Genomic DNA, 14,561 nt, shown 5'->3' on the forward strand with positions numbered 1-14,561 from the left:
GTGTGTTTGGGGATTTGAATTGAGAAAGTGTCGGCTTCCTAGCCACTAGGGGCGCCATCTGACTAAGTCACAGCCTTTGAGTGGCGAGCGTTGTAAACACTAAGTAGAAGTGGCTCAACTGTCCGGGAAACTATTGGATTAACGTCGTTGTTGGATATTATTTCATCACAAGTGAATTAGAAATATGCGTAAATAACAGCTAAACTTTTCTGCGCCAGATTTTAGCGCTCTAACTGCAGCAGAAGTCCGCGTTAGCAAGTTGATAGCATATTGTGGCTAGCAGGCCGCGGAGCCTCGGGGTTTCCTGATCAAGTTGACACGCGTTGAGTAGCGCCGTGGACGCTGCTTTCTAGCAACTCAAATCCGTCTGCTCAATCCTGGTAAGATAAAACGATCACTCTAAAATAACTCTTTGTGCTTTAACACTAATGCTTTTGGTGGGTTTCTAGTCTCTGCGTTTTTTTTAAAATTACTGTTTAAAGGATATGTAAAAAGTATATTTAAAGCTTCAGCGTTAGCCGTCAATACCGCAGGGAAAATTGGATTTAACTGTTCAGATTGAGACGTTTTTACATCTGATTTATGGTAATGTATTACTAAATTTCGTTTTTGCTTCATGCATAAAGTTATAAGTAGATGTGTGTTTTTATCCACTGTTAGCAGCCAGCAACTGAGCTCTTTAGTACCTCGCTCTGCAGACAAAACAATAATCGGCCTTTAATTTTAGCTCCTGAAGTCTGCGGTCAGTTTGAAGTATCTGCTCATTAATTTTCCTCCGATGAGTGTGAGATAATACAGTTAGAGGTGATGAAAGGTTCCGGCCGGGCTCTCTCAGATCTGTGTGTGTAAGACACAAACTCAGACAGAGGAGAGTGAGCGGGACATGTCCGGGCAAACCTTCCTGCCTTTCTGAGTTGTCACGGTTTAGCAGCTGACTCACACAGCCGGTCAGCTGTTTGCGGGGAAAAATTACAAAGTACAAAGTGTACTGGCTTCACCTTGGCAGCTCTTTTAGGATCCTTAAAAGACAAGAAGTTTATTTGTATGCAATATCAGTTTTGGATACTAGTGATGTGCTCATAAAAACAGAAGACATGGGGAAGTGGTGCACACAGGAACAGCAATAAGATTACTCAGGCTGAAGTAGTAAAAGTAGCACTGTAAGATAATTAGTTTAAGCATTTTGTGTATGTTCACAGTTCAATGCAGATAAAGTTAATAATAATAATCATTCATAAAATAAGGTTAAACATGTTTATTTGCCTCACATTGTTGCATTAATTAGATTATCATAGTTGTGTTAACAATTTGTGTTAAATTTTATTACATGCAGTTTAATTTCTGGGTCTGAAACGGCAAACAAAGCTTTCTTCATAATGTGGTTTTATTCCAGGTGGAAGACTGTGAGGTACAGAGGTTACAGCCATAGCAATGTGTAGACAATGTGAAACAAAATCAATAGATTAGTAATTTAATAGGGAAACGGTGACCACATGCTGTTAGTAAAACAAAAACACCTCAGAAGTTAAATCATTACAAGAAATAAGAGGGTTAATAAAAGCTACATAGTTCAGTAAAAAAGCACAAAACAATCATCTTTATTTATCTCTGGATTTATTCAACTTAGAAAAAAAGAAAAAACCTGAATAATCAAAGCCAAAAACAATACAATTGTTTTCATTTTTGATCTGATGGATTTTGTGCTGTTAATGAAATTATGTTGATTTGCTTTAAGATGGCTGAGAATATCTCGTATTCTCAGCAGTTTCTGGTCTGTTTGCTGCTTTAAATCAGAATCAGACACTTTTGTTTATCCAGCGATCTGAAAATGAACGTATGCAGACAGACAGCGTTAAGCCAATCCTAAAGCTCAATTTTGAGCCCGGTTGGAGGTTTAATTTACCCAAGATTAATGGAGATTTTGATCAGATATTTAGCAGTAACCGTCAGATGCATTTTTATTTTTTTTTGTCAAATGAGTTGGGTGCCATCCCCAAAGAGCAAACCTGAACCTGGGAATACCACATAATTTGGCCCATACAAATATTTTTATGTCATGTATGTTTTGTTTTTGTTTGCTGATTATTCCTGCAAAAACAAAAATGAAATCGTTATTAGAAAAATGTGAACTTTAAACTTATGTCCCTGGTGAGCTGGTAAATCAACAGATAAACTTATGGCTGTTTTTTGTTGAGCGTGACTTTTGAGTGCTGCTGTCATGTCTGGCGACCCCGGTGTACTGTGGTCAGGTTGGTCTTCTCCATCTCTGAGCCACTGCCATTTGTAGTTTACACCTCTGAACTGTGTGGGTGCACTTTAAAATAAAGTCCTGCACCTCTGTGGAAACAGGGCTTTCTGTTTTTGCTTTGTTTTTTTATTTTTACAGTTTCCAGCAAAGTCTCACAGGCTCTCACAGGGTTGTTGGAAAATTTAAAATCCAATCAATAAGTGTCTTTTTACAGTAACCGAAAGAACAAGGTCCAGTCTTAGTCATCATAGTTAACCAGATTTAAACTAAAAAGTGTGAAACCACATTTTTGTTAATCAAAATAAAAACTAGATTTTACAGTGTTTGATTTAAAAGAAAATCTGAATGGGCCTTTAAGCCAGCCTGTCTATGTTACATTATTTAACAGAAGTCTGTGCATTTCAAAAAGCTACATTTAGAAACAACATTTAAAAAACAGAAGTGTGAAACTAACACTGAAACAAAGAAAAATATTTAAAAAATATATTTTTTAATGTATAATAAAAAATAAACAAGGAAAAAAAGAACTGAAAACAGAAAATTAAACAAAAATAGAAATAGAATAGAAGAACTCTTATTTATGACTTATTTTAATATATTGTCTTTTAGGTCTAATTTTGTGTTTTTGACTTGAGACCAGAAAGAAAAGGTATATGTAAAAAACACTTTTGGTTGGAATAAATAATAAATTGGAGAATTAAGTATTGCGCTGATCTTCCCGGTTTCCTGTGCTCAGATCAAGCAGGTGTTGCGCCCCTGATTTGGCCCTGGTTATCTGGCTAAGACTAGTCCTGGTTAGTGAGATAACCAGCACTCTGGTTAGTGTGGTTATGTAACTTTGATAGGATGAGTCAATGCAGACTAGCCCTGGCTTGTCTACAGAAGCTCTATGATTGAATCAGCTGTTCCAGTCCTACAGTACAGCTGAGTCAGGGCATGATAGGCCCCAGTCAGACTAGGCCAGGCCTTTAAACTGGTCTAGTCCTGACATGTCTGAGCAGGTCTATAAGAGGCTGCAGCTCTGCCCTGATCCACTCTTTCTGCACTTTATCTGCCTTTATTTGCACAAGATGAGCTGCTAAAACGGATTTATTTCCCCTGCATATACGTAAGGTAAGGTAAGGACTTCATTTTATTCCTTGAATACTGGAAAACATTTTAGACTTTTAACAGCTGATTAATTAAGCATTAACCTGGTGCTAATGCAAAAAGACTGGATGGTTATTGAGTTGATCTGTCTGTCAGGTGTTGTGTCAGGACTGCAGTCTGTGTTGTTAAAAACAAGCAAAGATTCAGTAACTTTTTAAGCAAAACTGACACAAAAAGTTAGTACAAGCTTCTTTGAATGTTTTCTGTAAATATGTGTTTTATATCTGTAAGTAAATTCTGTTAAAGTCTGACAGTGTGATGTTTTTTTACATTTTCTTGCTTTATTTGCCTGTTGAAAAATGTTGAAAAGTGACATTCTGCTCTGAATGAAAATTTGTGATGCACCGGTTATGAAATCCTGGCTCGGTATCAGTGTGGCTGGGAGCCTGTGCACATATCTGTGGTTATTTATATTCCGGTTGTACATCACAGAAACAAAGAGATCTTCCATAACTTTGATTTTAGAGCTTTTCATCTTAACACCATGTCAGGTCACAACTGATCAGATACTGTAAATATGAGCCACTTACATCAGTAAATGTCCTGTTAATTACAGTCACAGGCAATATCTGCACTGATACCTGTGCTCCTGAGTTTACAGTTGAACTCAGTATTTAGATCAGATTATTGCTCAAAGAGGTTTCTGCCCTCCACAAAAATAAAAATCACCAGGCTTTAGGGCTGTTCGATATAACGACATGAAAACATCTATGGTTTCATGTTACGCTATTGTTTGTTTTGTGGTGTCGCTAAACAAGCTATTTACGGCTAGGGCTGCCACAAACGATTATTTTGATAGTCGACTAGTCACCGATTATTTTTGCGATTAGTCGACTAATCAGATCATGCATCCATTGGACGTAAAACACAGCTTATTGCACCAGCAGCATCTGCTCTTATATAACTATCATTAGCTTACAGCTTTAAGTGTTTAAGGTATGTGCTAACTAAAAATAAAGACAAGATGATAGTTTATTAAATTTTAATGAAATTTGCAGATTGTTTCGGTGACGTTTAATAAACTCCTTGCTATCTAAAATATAACAGGACACCGGAGTATATTCTCGAGCATCTCACACTTCTGATAATCAGTTGTCTGCTTGAAGTTTATTCAGCTGTGTAAAAACTATAACTTTAATCTCAGCCAAACCGATTTACTCAGGAACAAATAAAACACTAAAAAAAAGCCAAACAATAACATTTTTAAGTTATCTAAGTGACTTATATATGTTTAACCTGAGTAGCGAAAGACGGCGGTGGGTTTGAAAACGATTTGCCAGGAGTCCGGTGTTCTCAACGGCTCTAGTGAGCCTTGCCCCCGGCTCGCTATCGCGCTAGCTTTTGAAAATATGTGGTGTCTTGATAAACTGAGCAGATATTTGAGGTTTACACAGCTATATTCTCACCTGAAAATATGTTAAACGTTTATTTTGTGACCCAGAAAGAATAATAAGAGTAATATTAAAACTAACTAGCTGCCGCCATTGTTGGAAACTGAGCTGGGCTGCGCTATGAATTCTGGGACAGAGCTTCTTCTTCGGGGTTTAATGGCAGCTGGCATTTTTTGTTTATCAAATAGGGAAATACACAAACTTCGGTCAGGTAGGGTGCCTCAGACTTTCAGGTGAAGATGCACTGATCCATTCCTAGTGTACAAGTACCTTGACTGCAGGTGTTTTCAGTACAGAATGCAAAACTCGTACCAGTCTTGAATGAATAAGCTGAATTTTGTAAATGCACAAATGATTATTTTTTGCTTTGCTGCATCACAGAGTAATGAATCTAATAATCAGAGGACAGATTTCAATAGATTGGCCACATTGATCTGCTTTTTTCATTACCGATATCTGATTCAAGTATCAGCTCGACACGTGAGTGGTTTCTTCAGTTAAATGATCCACAGTTGGAGGCTCAGCAGCCCTCGTCCAGGGCCGAGGTTTTTCCTCCAGATGTGTTTTTGTGTAAGCAAAATAAAAACACAGAAAAGGAACCGGCTGCTCTCAGTCAACACCAGGCGGTCGGCATGCTCTGTATATTTTAGATATTTTATTTTATTGTTTACTCTATTTAATTTGTAAAATATGTGTACACACACACACACACACACACACACACACACACACACACACACACACTACATATTTAGTATTCACATTCAGTAATATTGTACACTCTTATATTCATATAATTCTCAGATTTAGCCGTTCTTATATTTTGCTTGTTCTTATGTTATTGTACTTTTTGCACACCTCTGTTGCTTGTGAAGCTCGCACACAAGAATTTCACTCACATGTACTGTACCAGTGTACCTGCACATGTGATGTGACAATAAAAGTGATTTGATTTGCTTTAAACAAACCTGCATCATCTTAAAAGGTTAAATTAACTTTTTAAACCAGGCAGATTAAACGCAGACGAAGAAGATGATAATATTTACACAGTAAGCCCGGGATTATACTTTCTGTATCCGGGTTTATATTGCAGTGCTGCAGATGGAGGGGGAGGACTTCAAAGAAATATAACTAATGCTAATGATGAATGCCTAATCTGTCTTACGCTGTGAAAAAGATTTACTTTAGGAGCGCTTTTTCCAAATCTATTATGTTTAAAAAATACTGTACTGGTTTATGTAATCTGTCATAATCTGCTGTGTGTTGGCGTGCAGGGACAATCAGCTTCACCATGTCAGCCGACAGTGATACCAACACCTGGACCACGGAGGACGACAACAAACTGGTGAGGGCGGCAAGTTCCCGACTTCTTCATGTGCTCGTAACTCTTCACTGACTGTGTGACTTAACGTTTTCCTCTCTGTGTGCGTTCAGGTGAGACCAAAGGTAGAGTTCTGCTCTTTGCTGCAGCACGCTGGAGCCACTAAAGATGTTTTCACCATGAAGGAGGTACAGCATTTCCATTTACTGCTCCACATTTCACCGGGAGCTTTGAGACGGTCTTTTTGTCGGCTTTGATGTGTGAGGGGTGTCGTCAGGTGGTGTTAGGACTGTTACCGGACCTGCATTCACAGACAGCAATGAATGAATGAACCCAGAACTTCCTTTACTACCACTGCCCCCTCCTGCCTAAAACACCTGCCTCATACTGCATTTGCACACTTTATGATGAAACATTGCCACCTTGTGGTGAAGTTTGCAGTCATACGTTGCAGATAGTAGGTGAGGATTAAATATGCTTTTTCTGTCCAAAAATCTGCTATCACAGCAGCCAAAACATTAGACACAGCTGTAATAAAATCGGCTCAATAAAGTAAAATGCAGGATGAGCTCAGCAAAGTAAAAATGATAAAATGTGATATATATATTGTCTCTGGTGGTGTTACGATTACATATTTAAAAATCGTTATCAGAAACGTGCATGTCATCTTTATTCGGCCAAGTTTGTGCACACTTACAAGATATTTGAGTCCAGTTCACTTTGCTCTTTGGCATGCAAAAAAAGAAAATGTTTAAAAAAAAAAAGGCAGGATGTAACGAAAGACAGAATAAAAAAGCAAGTTGCAGAAAGTCTTAAGAAACTTTACAAACTATAAGTGCAAAACTATTTTAAGTGTTTGATTGTTCTTTTTGCTTTCGTACAGCTAAACAGGAAGCAATTTGCTCATCGCGCGTCAATAGCGGATGTTCCAGGCTCTGGTTGCCTAGGTAACCCCTTTATTGTATTTACTACACTGAACTGCGCTCTTATTCGCTTCAGTTGCTTCTCTGAAAGTTTAGAAAAGTCTGAAGGCTAGCGTGGGACCCGCCCACCCACCCCGAGTTGCCGGAGGTGATTTCGCACGCTGTCGTTGCTGTCATTGACATTTGTGGTACTCGGTTGACACGTCACTGCTGGTTGCCCCTGAAAGTTTCAGACTCTCTGCTGTTATTGCTGCTATTGTGATTGTGACCAAGCTTTTCCATGGTACACTGGTGTGATCGAGCTGCGTGGTAGCTGGAAATTACTGGTCACTGCGAAGACCTATTACCAATGCAGAAAAAATGGTGTTTTGGCCTTTTAATGAAGACAGCGTGAAAAAAGGAGAACTTTGAGACTCACCCCAGCTCTCCTTTAGTTCATCCTCATGATTTTTCCAGGATTCCCTATTCGACTCATTTTCCCTCTCAGTCTCATGTCTGCTGTGCTTCCCACATATAGACACTTTTTAATTTCTGGACAGTCCCCCTGCCCGTGGTCTTTTATTTTGAAGGTTAAATCCTTGTCATTTGCATCTCACTCTTATGCCAGTCTTCAGTGTCGTTTTGATTTTCTCTTTTGCAGTTCACAAACCTTAGCTCCACCATCGTGGAATCCAAATGGGGGCAGTGGTCTTCGTTGTGTTAAGCTCTATAAACAGACCCTGCGGTTGTATTATTTTTTTGCACCGTTATTTATTTATACATTGTTTTGTTTTCTTTGTGAGCTCATCATCTGTGACTTGGATTTCTTTTTTCTCATTTGTTGCTGCAGCTTAGATGTTGAGAAGAAAACGCCCACTAACAAAAGCTACAAGCAGCCCATATTATTAGGATTTTTCATGCATATTAACGATTTTTGTTGCGTTTAAAAAGGAAATAAAATTTGCTTTGGAAAATACTTTACTAATAAATTCCATGTTTGCTCATCAAAAGCTCCAGAACCAACAGGAACATGCAGAGTTTCCAGTTTTGAGGCAAGATAAACGCTGTAATTATATGTGTGATCAACAAAGAACACCTGAACAGTGTTTTCTGGATGTAGAGAAAAGAGAAGAAACTCAGCTTATCCTTTTTCAGAGTGCATAACTTCAGCTAATCTGACTGCAGTCTTGTAATGGTGGTAAAATTGCTGATGTTTAAAAACCACAATAACAAAACACCCAAACGTAATAATTAGCATGTGCATCCTACAAGCATCCCACGATGTATCTCTGTGTTTTTGCAGGTAATGTTCTACCTGGGTCAGTACATCATCCAGAAGCAGCTGTACGACCAGAAGCAGCAACACATCGTCCACTGCGCCCAGGATGCTCTGGGCCGTGTGCTGGGAGTCGACAGCTTCTCCGTGAAAGAGCCGCGGTGAGTGAGTGGTAGAGGATGAAGCTTTTGGTCCTTCAGACTCACTAAAAGGAAAAAAAACCCTTTAAATAAAATATGTGATGTTTTTCTGTTTCAGGGTTCTGTTTGCAATGATCACCAAGAACCTGGTGGCTGTCAGGAGTCCAGGTAGGAATCGCATTTTGCACACGAGGCACATTATTAAATACAGCTACACCTTTGTGGTCCGAAAATATCCAGTCTTACATCCCCTGAAGTGCCCACAGGTGGAAAGCCAAGGGGCTAAAATTGAGCTGTTTTGGTTCTGTGTAAACACCAGTTGACTCCAAATTAACTTGTTTTTCTGACTTTTGGGGAAGAAATGTTAGACCTCCACCTGCTTTTCCTTCTGGAGGATAAAGGCATACTTTCTAAATATTGAGGGTGTGTGTGTTTGTGTATATATAGTTGATATCCTGCTGGTCTGACTCTGACAAACACTCTCTTTAGAATCAACAACAAGTCTGAGTGAGCCGCACAGCAGCAGTCAGACAGACAGAAGGACGGAGGTAAGACGCACACCATGTTTGGATTCTCTACGTCTATTGTGTTTTTGCCAGATAAACCTTCGATATTTCTAGCCCGGGTTTGTTCCTTCACATTTACGTACCTTCAGCTTCCTTTCCCTCACTGTGAGCGCAGCATTTAAGAAGTTTAGAATAAACTAGAAGTAAAGTTTCACCTTGTGCTATTCACACAGGCTATTTTGGACCATTTTACAAGCTCCAACCTCTGAACCATTCCAGCTTACGAGAGAATTACTTCCAGGTGCACTCAACTCCAGTTATGAGTCCACCTAAGAAGCAAAAACACTGCTGCAGTCTTCACTGAGGAATATATTTACTGACACGTTCACAGACTTCCTTCTGAATTACAGAAAGAAACATTCTACTCTTGCTGAGCACTCAAACCGCTATTATAGTGAATTCCTGATTGAGTTGGAAACTCAGATTTCTCAGCAAAGCAGTCCCAGTAACCCCAGCTTAACAATCCAAGAGGGCGGCGGTGAACGTAAAGAGCAGGCAAACTGTAAAACTTTGAATTTGTGCTGCTGCTGTTTGTGGCTAAATAATCCAAACATACACTTTAACCACGAACGAGCTGCAGCCGAATTTTTAAAGACAAAAAAACACCAAAAACCAACAAACAAAGTGTTTTGCTGTATTATTAGTTAACTCAATTGTGGCATTAGAACACAAGCCACATTATCCTATTAACACACATACTCAGACACATCTGGCTGCACACCAGGAGGCTCCAGTCTTTCCTTCTTGCCTTTGTGTGACTTTTTTGTTTTGTGTTTGGGAGAAATTGAACCTTTTGAGGATGATGATCATAAAAAAATCTAATGTGTATGATCTAATTTAAAAGTCACATGGAATTTGGTGATTATTCTATGGCCCAACAAGAGTTTAAAAGTTTGAAAATCAGCTCAAAAACGTGTTTGTGCTTTCAGGCGGCAGAAACAGAAGGTTGCTCTTCATCGCCTGACAGGAGGAGGAGAAGGAGGAGGAGAAGGTGGAGCTGCAGGAGCAATGAGCCAGGTGAGTTTCTCCTCAAGATGTACCAGCACTAACTCCACCACCATTTCATTCAAGGTGTTTAACTGTTTAACCAAACTCCGCCCACCTTTTGTCTGCAGGTCCCTCACACAGTGTAGACGACGGGGATGTTGAAGAAGACTCAGAGGAGGAGGAGGAAGAGGGAGGCACGAAAAGGAGACGGTCTGACAGCTACTCGCTGACGTTCGACGACAGCCTGTCCTGGTGTGTGATTGGAGGACTTGGGAGCGGGCGAGAAAGACACAGCAGCCAATCATCTGACTCGCACAGCACAGTGAGCATGACGCACAATCAGTGGTTTATTGAGCCTGTGTTGATTTATAATGTGTAATGTGGACTCTGTGTGTGTTTAGTCTGGGAGGTCAGAGGTCACGGACGCAGCGTCAGACTCTGACAGCGACAACTTCAGTGTTGAATTTGAAGTTGAGTCCATAGATTCAGATGATTACAATGAAGATGATGCTTCTCTCTCTGCTGATGATCAGGTAAGAACCACTTAATAGACCGAGCTGGCCATTAAACATCTACCTTGGCTCGACAACGTTACTAATAGCCATCTTGTCTGTGTGCTGCAGGTGTATGAGGTCACAATCTTCGAAGCAGATGACGACGACTCCTTTGATGAAGACACAGAAATTACTGAAGCTGTGAGTTGCTGCACAAACACACAGATGACACAAAGCCACACACTTACGCAAGTTGTTCAGGTGTAATGGAGTGTTTTCCCCTCAGGATTACTGGCGCTGTGCGAAATGCGATGAGTTGAACCCTCCTCTGCCCAGAAACTGCCTCCGCTGCTGGGATCTGCGCCAGGATTGGCTACCTGATGTGTCCGTCAACTGTGGCTCCTCCAGCCCTAAAGCCCTGCCCACAAAGCCGACCAACCTATCAGCTGCCAAAGAACCTCCAGGTAAATCTTATCATGACTACAGAGACCAAAGTAGTTTGTTTTCAGAGTAATGCTGTCAAAGAGGTGCAAACGAAAGAAGGGGGACACGGACGTTTCAAAAGTCAATCAAGTTTGGACTCCTTCATTTAACATTACCCCCCCCCCCCCCCCCCCCCCAAAAAAAAAAAAAAACAAAAAACAAAAAAAAGCACAGAGCCGGTGTTTTCAAATAACAAAGGGAAATCTCCAGTGAATCAATGACGAGTGTAAAGGTTAGAAAACCCCCAGAATATCTTCAGTCTATAAAACCAGGTCAGATGTCCCTGTGTGCCAATGTCAACACACCTGTGCAGAATTACACATCACTCAGATTATTTCATATTAGTCAGACACAGCCTACCTAAAACCACTGGTGATGATTGTCTACATCAGAATACTGAAGCGACAATTTAGAAAACCAATCATTAGGCAGAGAGGAAAAAGAGACAAGCTGCTGCTGTACACCTCATCTCAGATCTATGTAGCTGATACTTGATTTTTGGTGCACATCCCTCTCTGCAGACACTTTCTAATGAATAGCCAATCACAAAATGAATGTAGAAATCATTTTCAAGTCTCTTATTATTATTATAATTAGTAGTAGTAGTATTAGAAATTGAATAATTTAATTAAAAACGCTCCAGAAGAGCACAGAGATGTTCAGGTGAGAGCCTGCAGGTGCTGACTGGCTCACTTTTTCCCCAAGTGGCCACTTGAGGAACTGCAGCTTGCTGTCAGTTTCATCTTCGGTGACAGATAATCTGCTAATCGATTGATTGATTTGTGTCCTGCAGGTTCTGAAATGGAGGAGAACGGAGTCGATGTTCCAGATGGGAAAAGATTAAAAACTCCTCCTCCTCTGCACTCGCAGTGTGTGTCCGACTCCACCTGCTCCTCCGCCGCTGCTGACTCCGCCTCCTCCGCACCAAACTCCCAGGATCTCCTCTCATGCTCCCAGCCTTCCTCCTCCTATTCACAGGAGAAGCTCTGGACTCCCGAATCCCAGCCCTCCTCTTCCTCACACTCATCCTCCATTGATTCTCAGGAGCTTCTCCCACCTTCCCCAGCTCCAGCTGCAGCTCCAGCTGCTCCTCCTACCATGCAAGTCCCCGATATGGAGCGCAGCGTTTCGGCGGAGTGGCGTCTGCCGGACTCGTGCCTGGACCCCTGCCTCATCTGTCAGTCGCGACCAAAGAATGGCTGCATCGTGCACGGACGGACCGGACACCTTATGTCCTGCTACGTCTGCGCCAGGAAGCTGAAGAAGAGGAACAAACTGTGCCCAGTCTGCAGGCTGCCCATCCAGTCTGTCATCCTCACCTACCTCAGCTGAGACCACGCCCTTGCCCCCACACACCGCCCATTCATGTGAGCATTCACAGCTGGTGTTCTCACATGTGGACTTCCACAAACTTCAGAATAACTGCAGATTTACTTTGACTAAATCCCAAATAAAATAAACTTTCAGTTCTCGGGCACATGCGGGCACTTTCTTCAAAACTGAGAAGATTTTCTTGAAAAAGTTAATAATTCTGCTATTTGAACTGTTTCTCTGTCCTTGAACCTCTGGAATGAGCCCGTCAAGGGTCTGTCGGGTAACGCCAAGCTTCCCTTTGCTTCGGGTTTCTTTTTTCTTTTTTTTTTTTTTTTAAATGGTTGGTGTCGTTTCTTCTGTTTTGCTTTCTGTATTTTGGCGCAGCTTACATAAACACTCATCTTCACTGGTCAATCTCAGGTCCACGCCCTCTAAAGCTCCACCATCATTATGAAAGTCCTACAAACAGAAGCCCCCAGAATTTCATATGAACAGCAGTGGAAAAAGACCAGAATATTAGATCTGAGATTTTTCTTTTTCCTGCTGCATTTTAAAGACTTTTTATTTAAAAATAGTTTAGAACCTCACAAAATTAACTAAATCTTTAAATATCAGTAAATATTAAGAAACACAGCTATGACTTTATTCTCAAAACACCTGTGTGTGGTGTTAAAGAGATGCCACCTTAAACCAAGGCTGAGTTCTACCTTAATGTAATACCATTTCGCACCACAAGATGGTGCATGAGTAAATGTAAACTTTATTTAATGGCAGCATATATTGAAAAATGGAAGTAATGCTAAAATGAATGAAGAAACTGCTGGTGGTGAAAACTAAATTCGGCAGAGGCTATTTCTGAAAAGTTTTAGAAATGTTCTTCACTAAATCATTAATCAGAAAACAGATGGAGGTGGAGCTCAAATGTGAGAAGTTGTAACTTGTTGAATGTTTTTTGTGTCACCTTGAAATTTGATGGAAACATCTCCACAGCTAGCTTTCAGACATTTTGTAGATCTTTGAGGTTTTTTAAGCCGACATTTTAAAAAACGGGAGATTTTTGTTGTCAGTTATTTTGAGGCTTAGACCACATTTAGTGTTCTGGTGTGGACAGGTGTGGCGCTCTGTGGCAAAGAGAGATATTTTTAGAATGTGTTAATTATATTTTGTATGATGCAAACTTTAGAAGCATCGGCCGCGTCTTGTAAATGGCACTCGACCCTGAATCATTTCTGCGCCAGCTCTCTGTCGCCTCCGCCAAGCTCGCTCGCTCCTGGATCGCCTCGTTCTGTATCTCAGCTTCTCCCTTGAGATGAGTTCACCTTAACCGGATTAAAAACCCAAAGGGCTCTGACGCTGCATGGTGCACGACGCCGCCGACATCTGAAAGTGTCCGAGGGTGCTAACATCGAGCAGTGCTTTATTTTAGCGGCATTTAATTTCTGACCCTTTTTTGGCAAGTGTCATTGAAAGGAACCCAAATTCATTTTCATGCATATATTTAACTACTGGAAATTTCTTTGACATGTTTTCAGGTTTTTCTGGAAATTTCTTTGAAAGTTGTTTAATTATTGAGAAATTATTGCCGTTAAAATGGAGTGTTGAACATCTTTGATATTTATTTATTTAAAATACTCAAGTTTATTTAAGAAATGTTTCTGAAAGCTTTTTTTGGATAATAAGATAAATTTAATGTTTCCTGTGAAACTAAATAAAGTTTTACTTCTCTAACCACGGGTCTGTCATTTATTTACATTACAAACACACATATTTTAAGTTTGGAAATACAATTCCCATAATGCTTCTGGAAACAATCTTCACACCTTTTGTATCGGGTGAGAAATATAACAGTGTCCTAAGTATTGGTAATTACCACAAGGTAAAGCACGTGAATTTTTGTTATTAAGGCTACGTCCACACTAATGCTTTTTTGTTGGAAAACACATCGTTTCTCTCCGTTTTGGCCTACCGTCCACACTGTAGCGATGTGTCGGTCGCGAACGAAACTGCTCTTAGAGCCGGGTCTTTGATGTGAACGACGCGATCCGGGTCCTCATCGCGAGCCGTGGGTTTGTTTTTGTTTTGTTTTTTCTTTCTCTCACCCTCTCTCGCACTTTCTTTCCGCTTCACTCAGCATGCGAACCTTGTGCTTTGCGCTGGGATGAGGAGAAAGGGGTGGTAGTTACACTCAGTAGCACAGGAACAGAGCGGGAGGGAGAGACAGAGAAAGAGAGCCAGGGACAACAACGTCACATTAGAAAGGTATAGTAATCATCCACAACTATTTTCAGTT

At 40.5% G+C, this 14,561-nt stretch overlaps 1 protein-coding gene across 4 annotated transcripts; it reads left to right on the forward strand.

The window, feature by feature from the left end:
• The first annotated feature begins 47 nt into the window (after positions 1 to 47).
• On the forward strand, positions 48 to 13,999 carry mdm2 (MDM2 proto-oncogene). Of its 4 annotated transcripts, none has more exons than XM_040035852.1 (12): positions 48 to 380; positions 6,063 to 6,133; positions 6,223 to 6,297; positions 8,315 to 8,448; positions 8,546 to 8,595; positions 8,917 to 8,975; positions 9,923 to 10,010; positions 10,109 to 10,302; positions 10,382 to 10,513; positions 10,604 to 10,675; positions 10,761 to 10,938; positions 11,751 to 13,999. In XM_040035852.1, the coding sequence occupies exons 2-12, from the start codon at positions 6,080 to 6,082 to the stop codon at positions 12,287 to 12,289; spliced, it is 1,575 nt and encodes a 524-aa protein (XP_039891786.1). In that variant the 5' UTR covers positions 48 to 380; positions 6,063 to 6,079; the 3' UTR covers positions 12,290 to 13,999. The 4 variants fall into 4 exon arrangements, with proteins under 4 accessions (XP_039891786.1, XP_039891789.1, XP_039891788.1 ...); XM_040035855.1 differs by lacking the exon at positions 48 to 380 and adding an exon at positions 2,834 to 3,366; XM_040035854.1 differs by lacking the exon at positions 48 to 380 and adding an exon at positions 2,834 to 3,361.
• The last annotated feature ends 562 nt before the right edge of the window (positions 14,000 to 14,561 follow it).

This window comes from Simochromis diagramma, unplaced genomic scaffold (genome assembly GCF_900408965.1).
Source record: "Simochromis diagramma unplaced genomic scaffold, fSimDia1.1 OVJJ01000816.1, whole genome shotgun sequence".
Taxonomy (NCBI): domain Eukaryota; kingdom Metazoa; phylum Chordata; class Actinopteri; order Cichliformes; family Cichlidae; genus Simochromis; species Simochromis diagramma.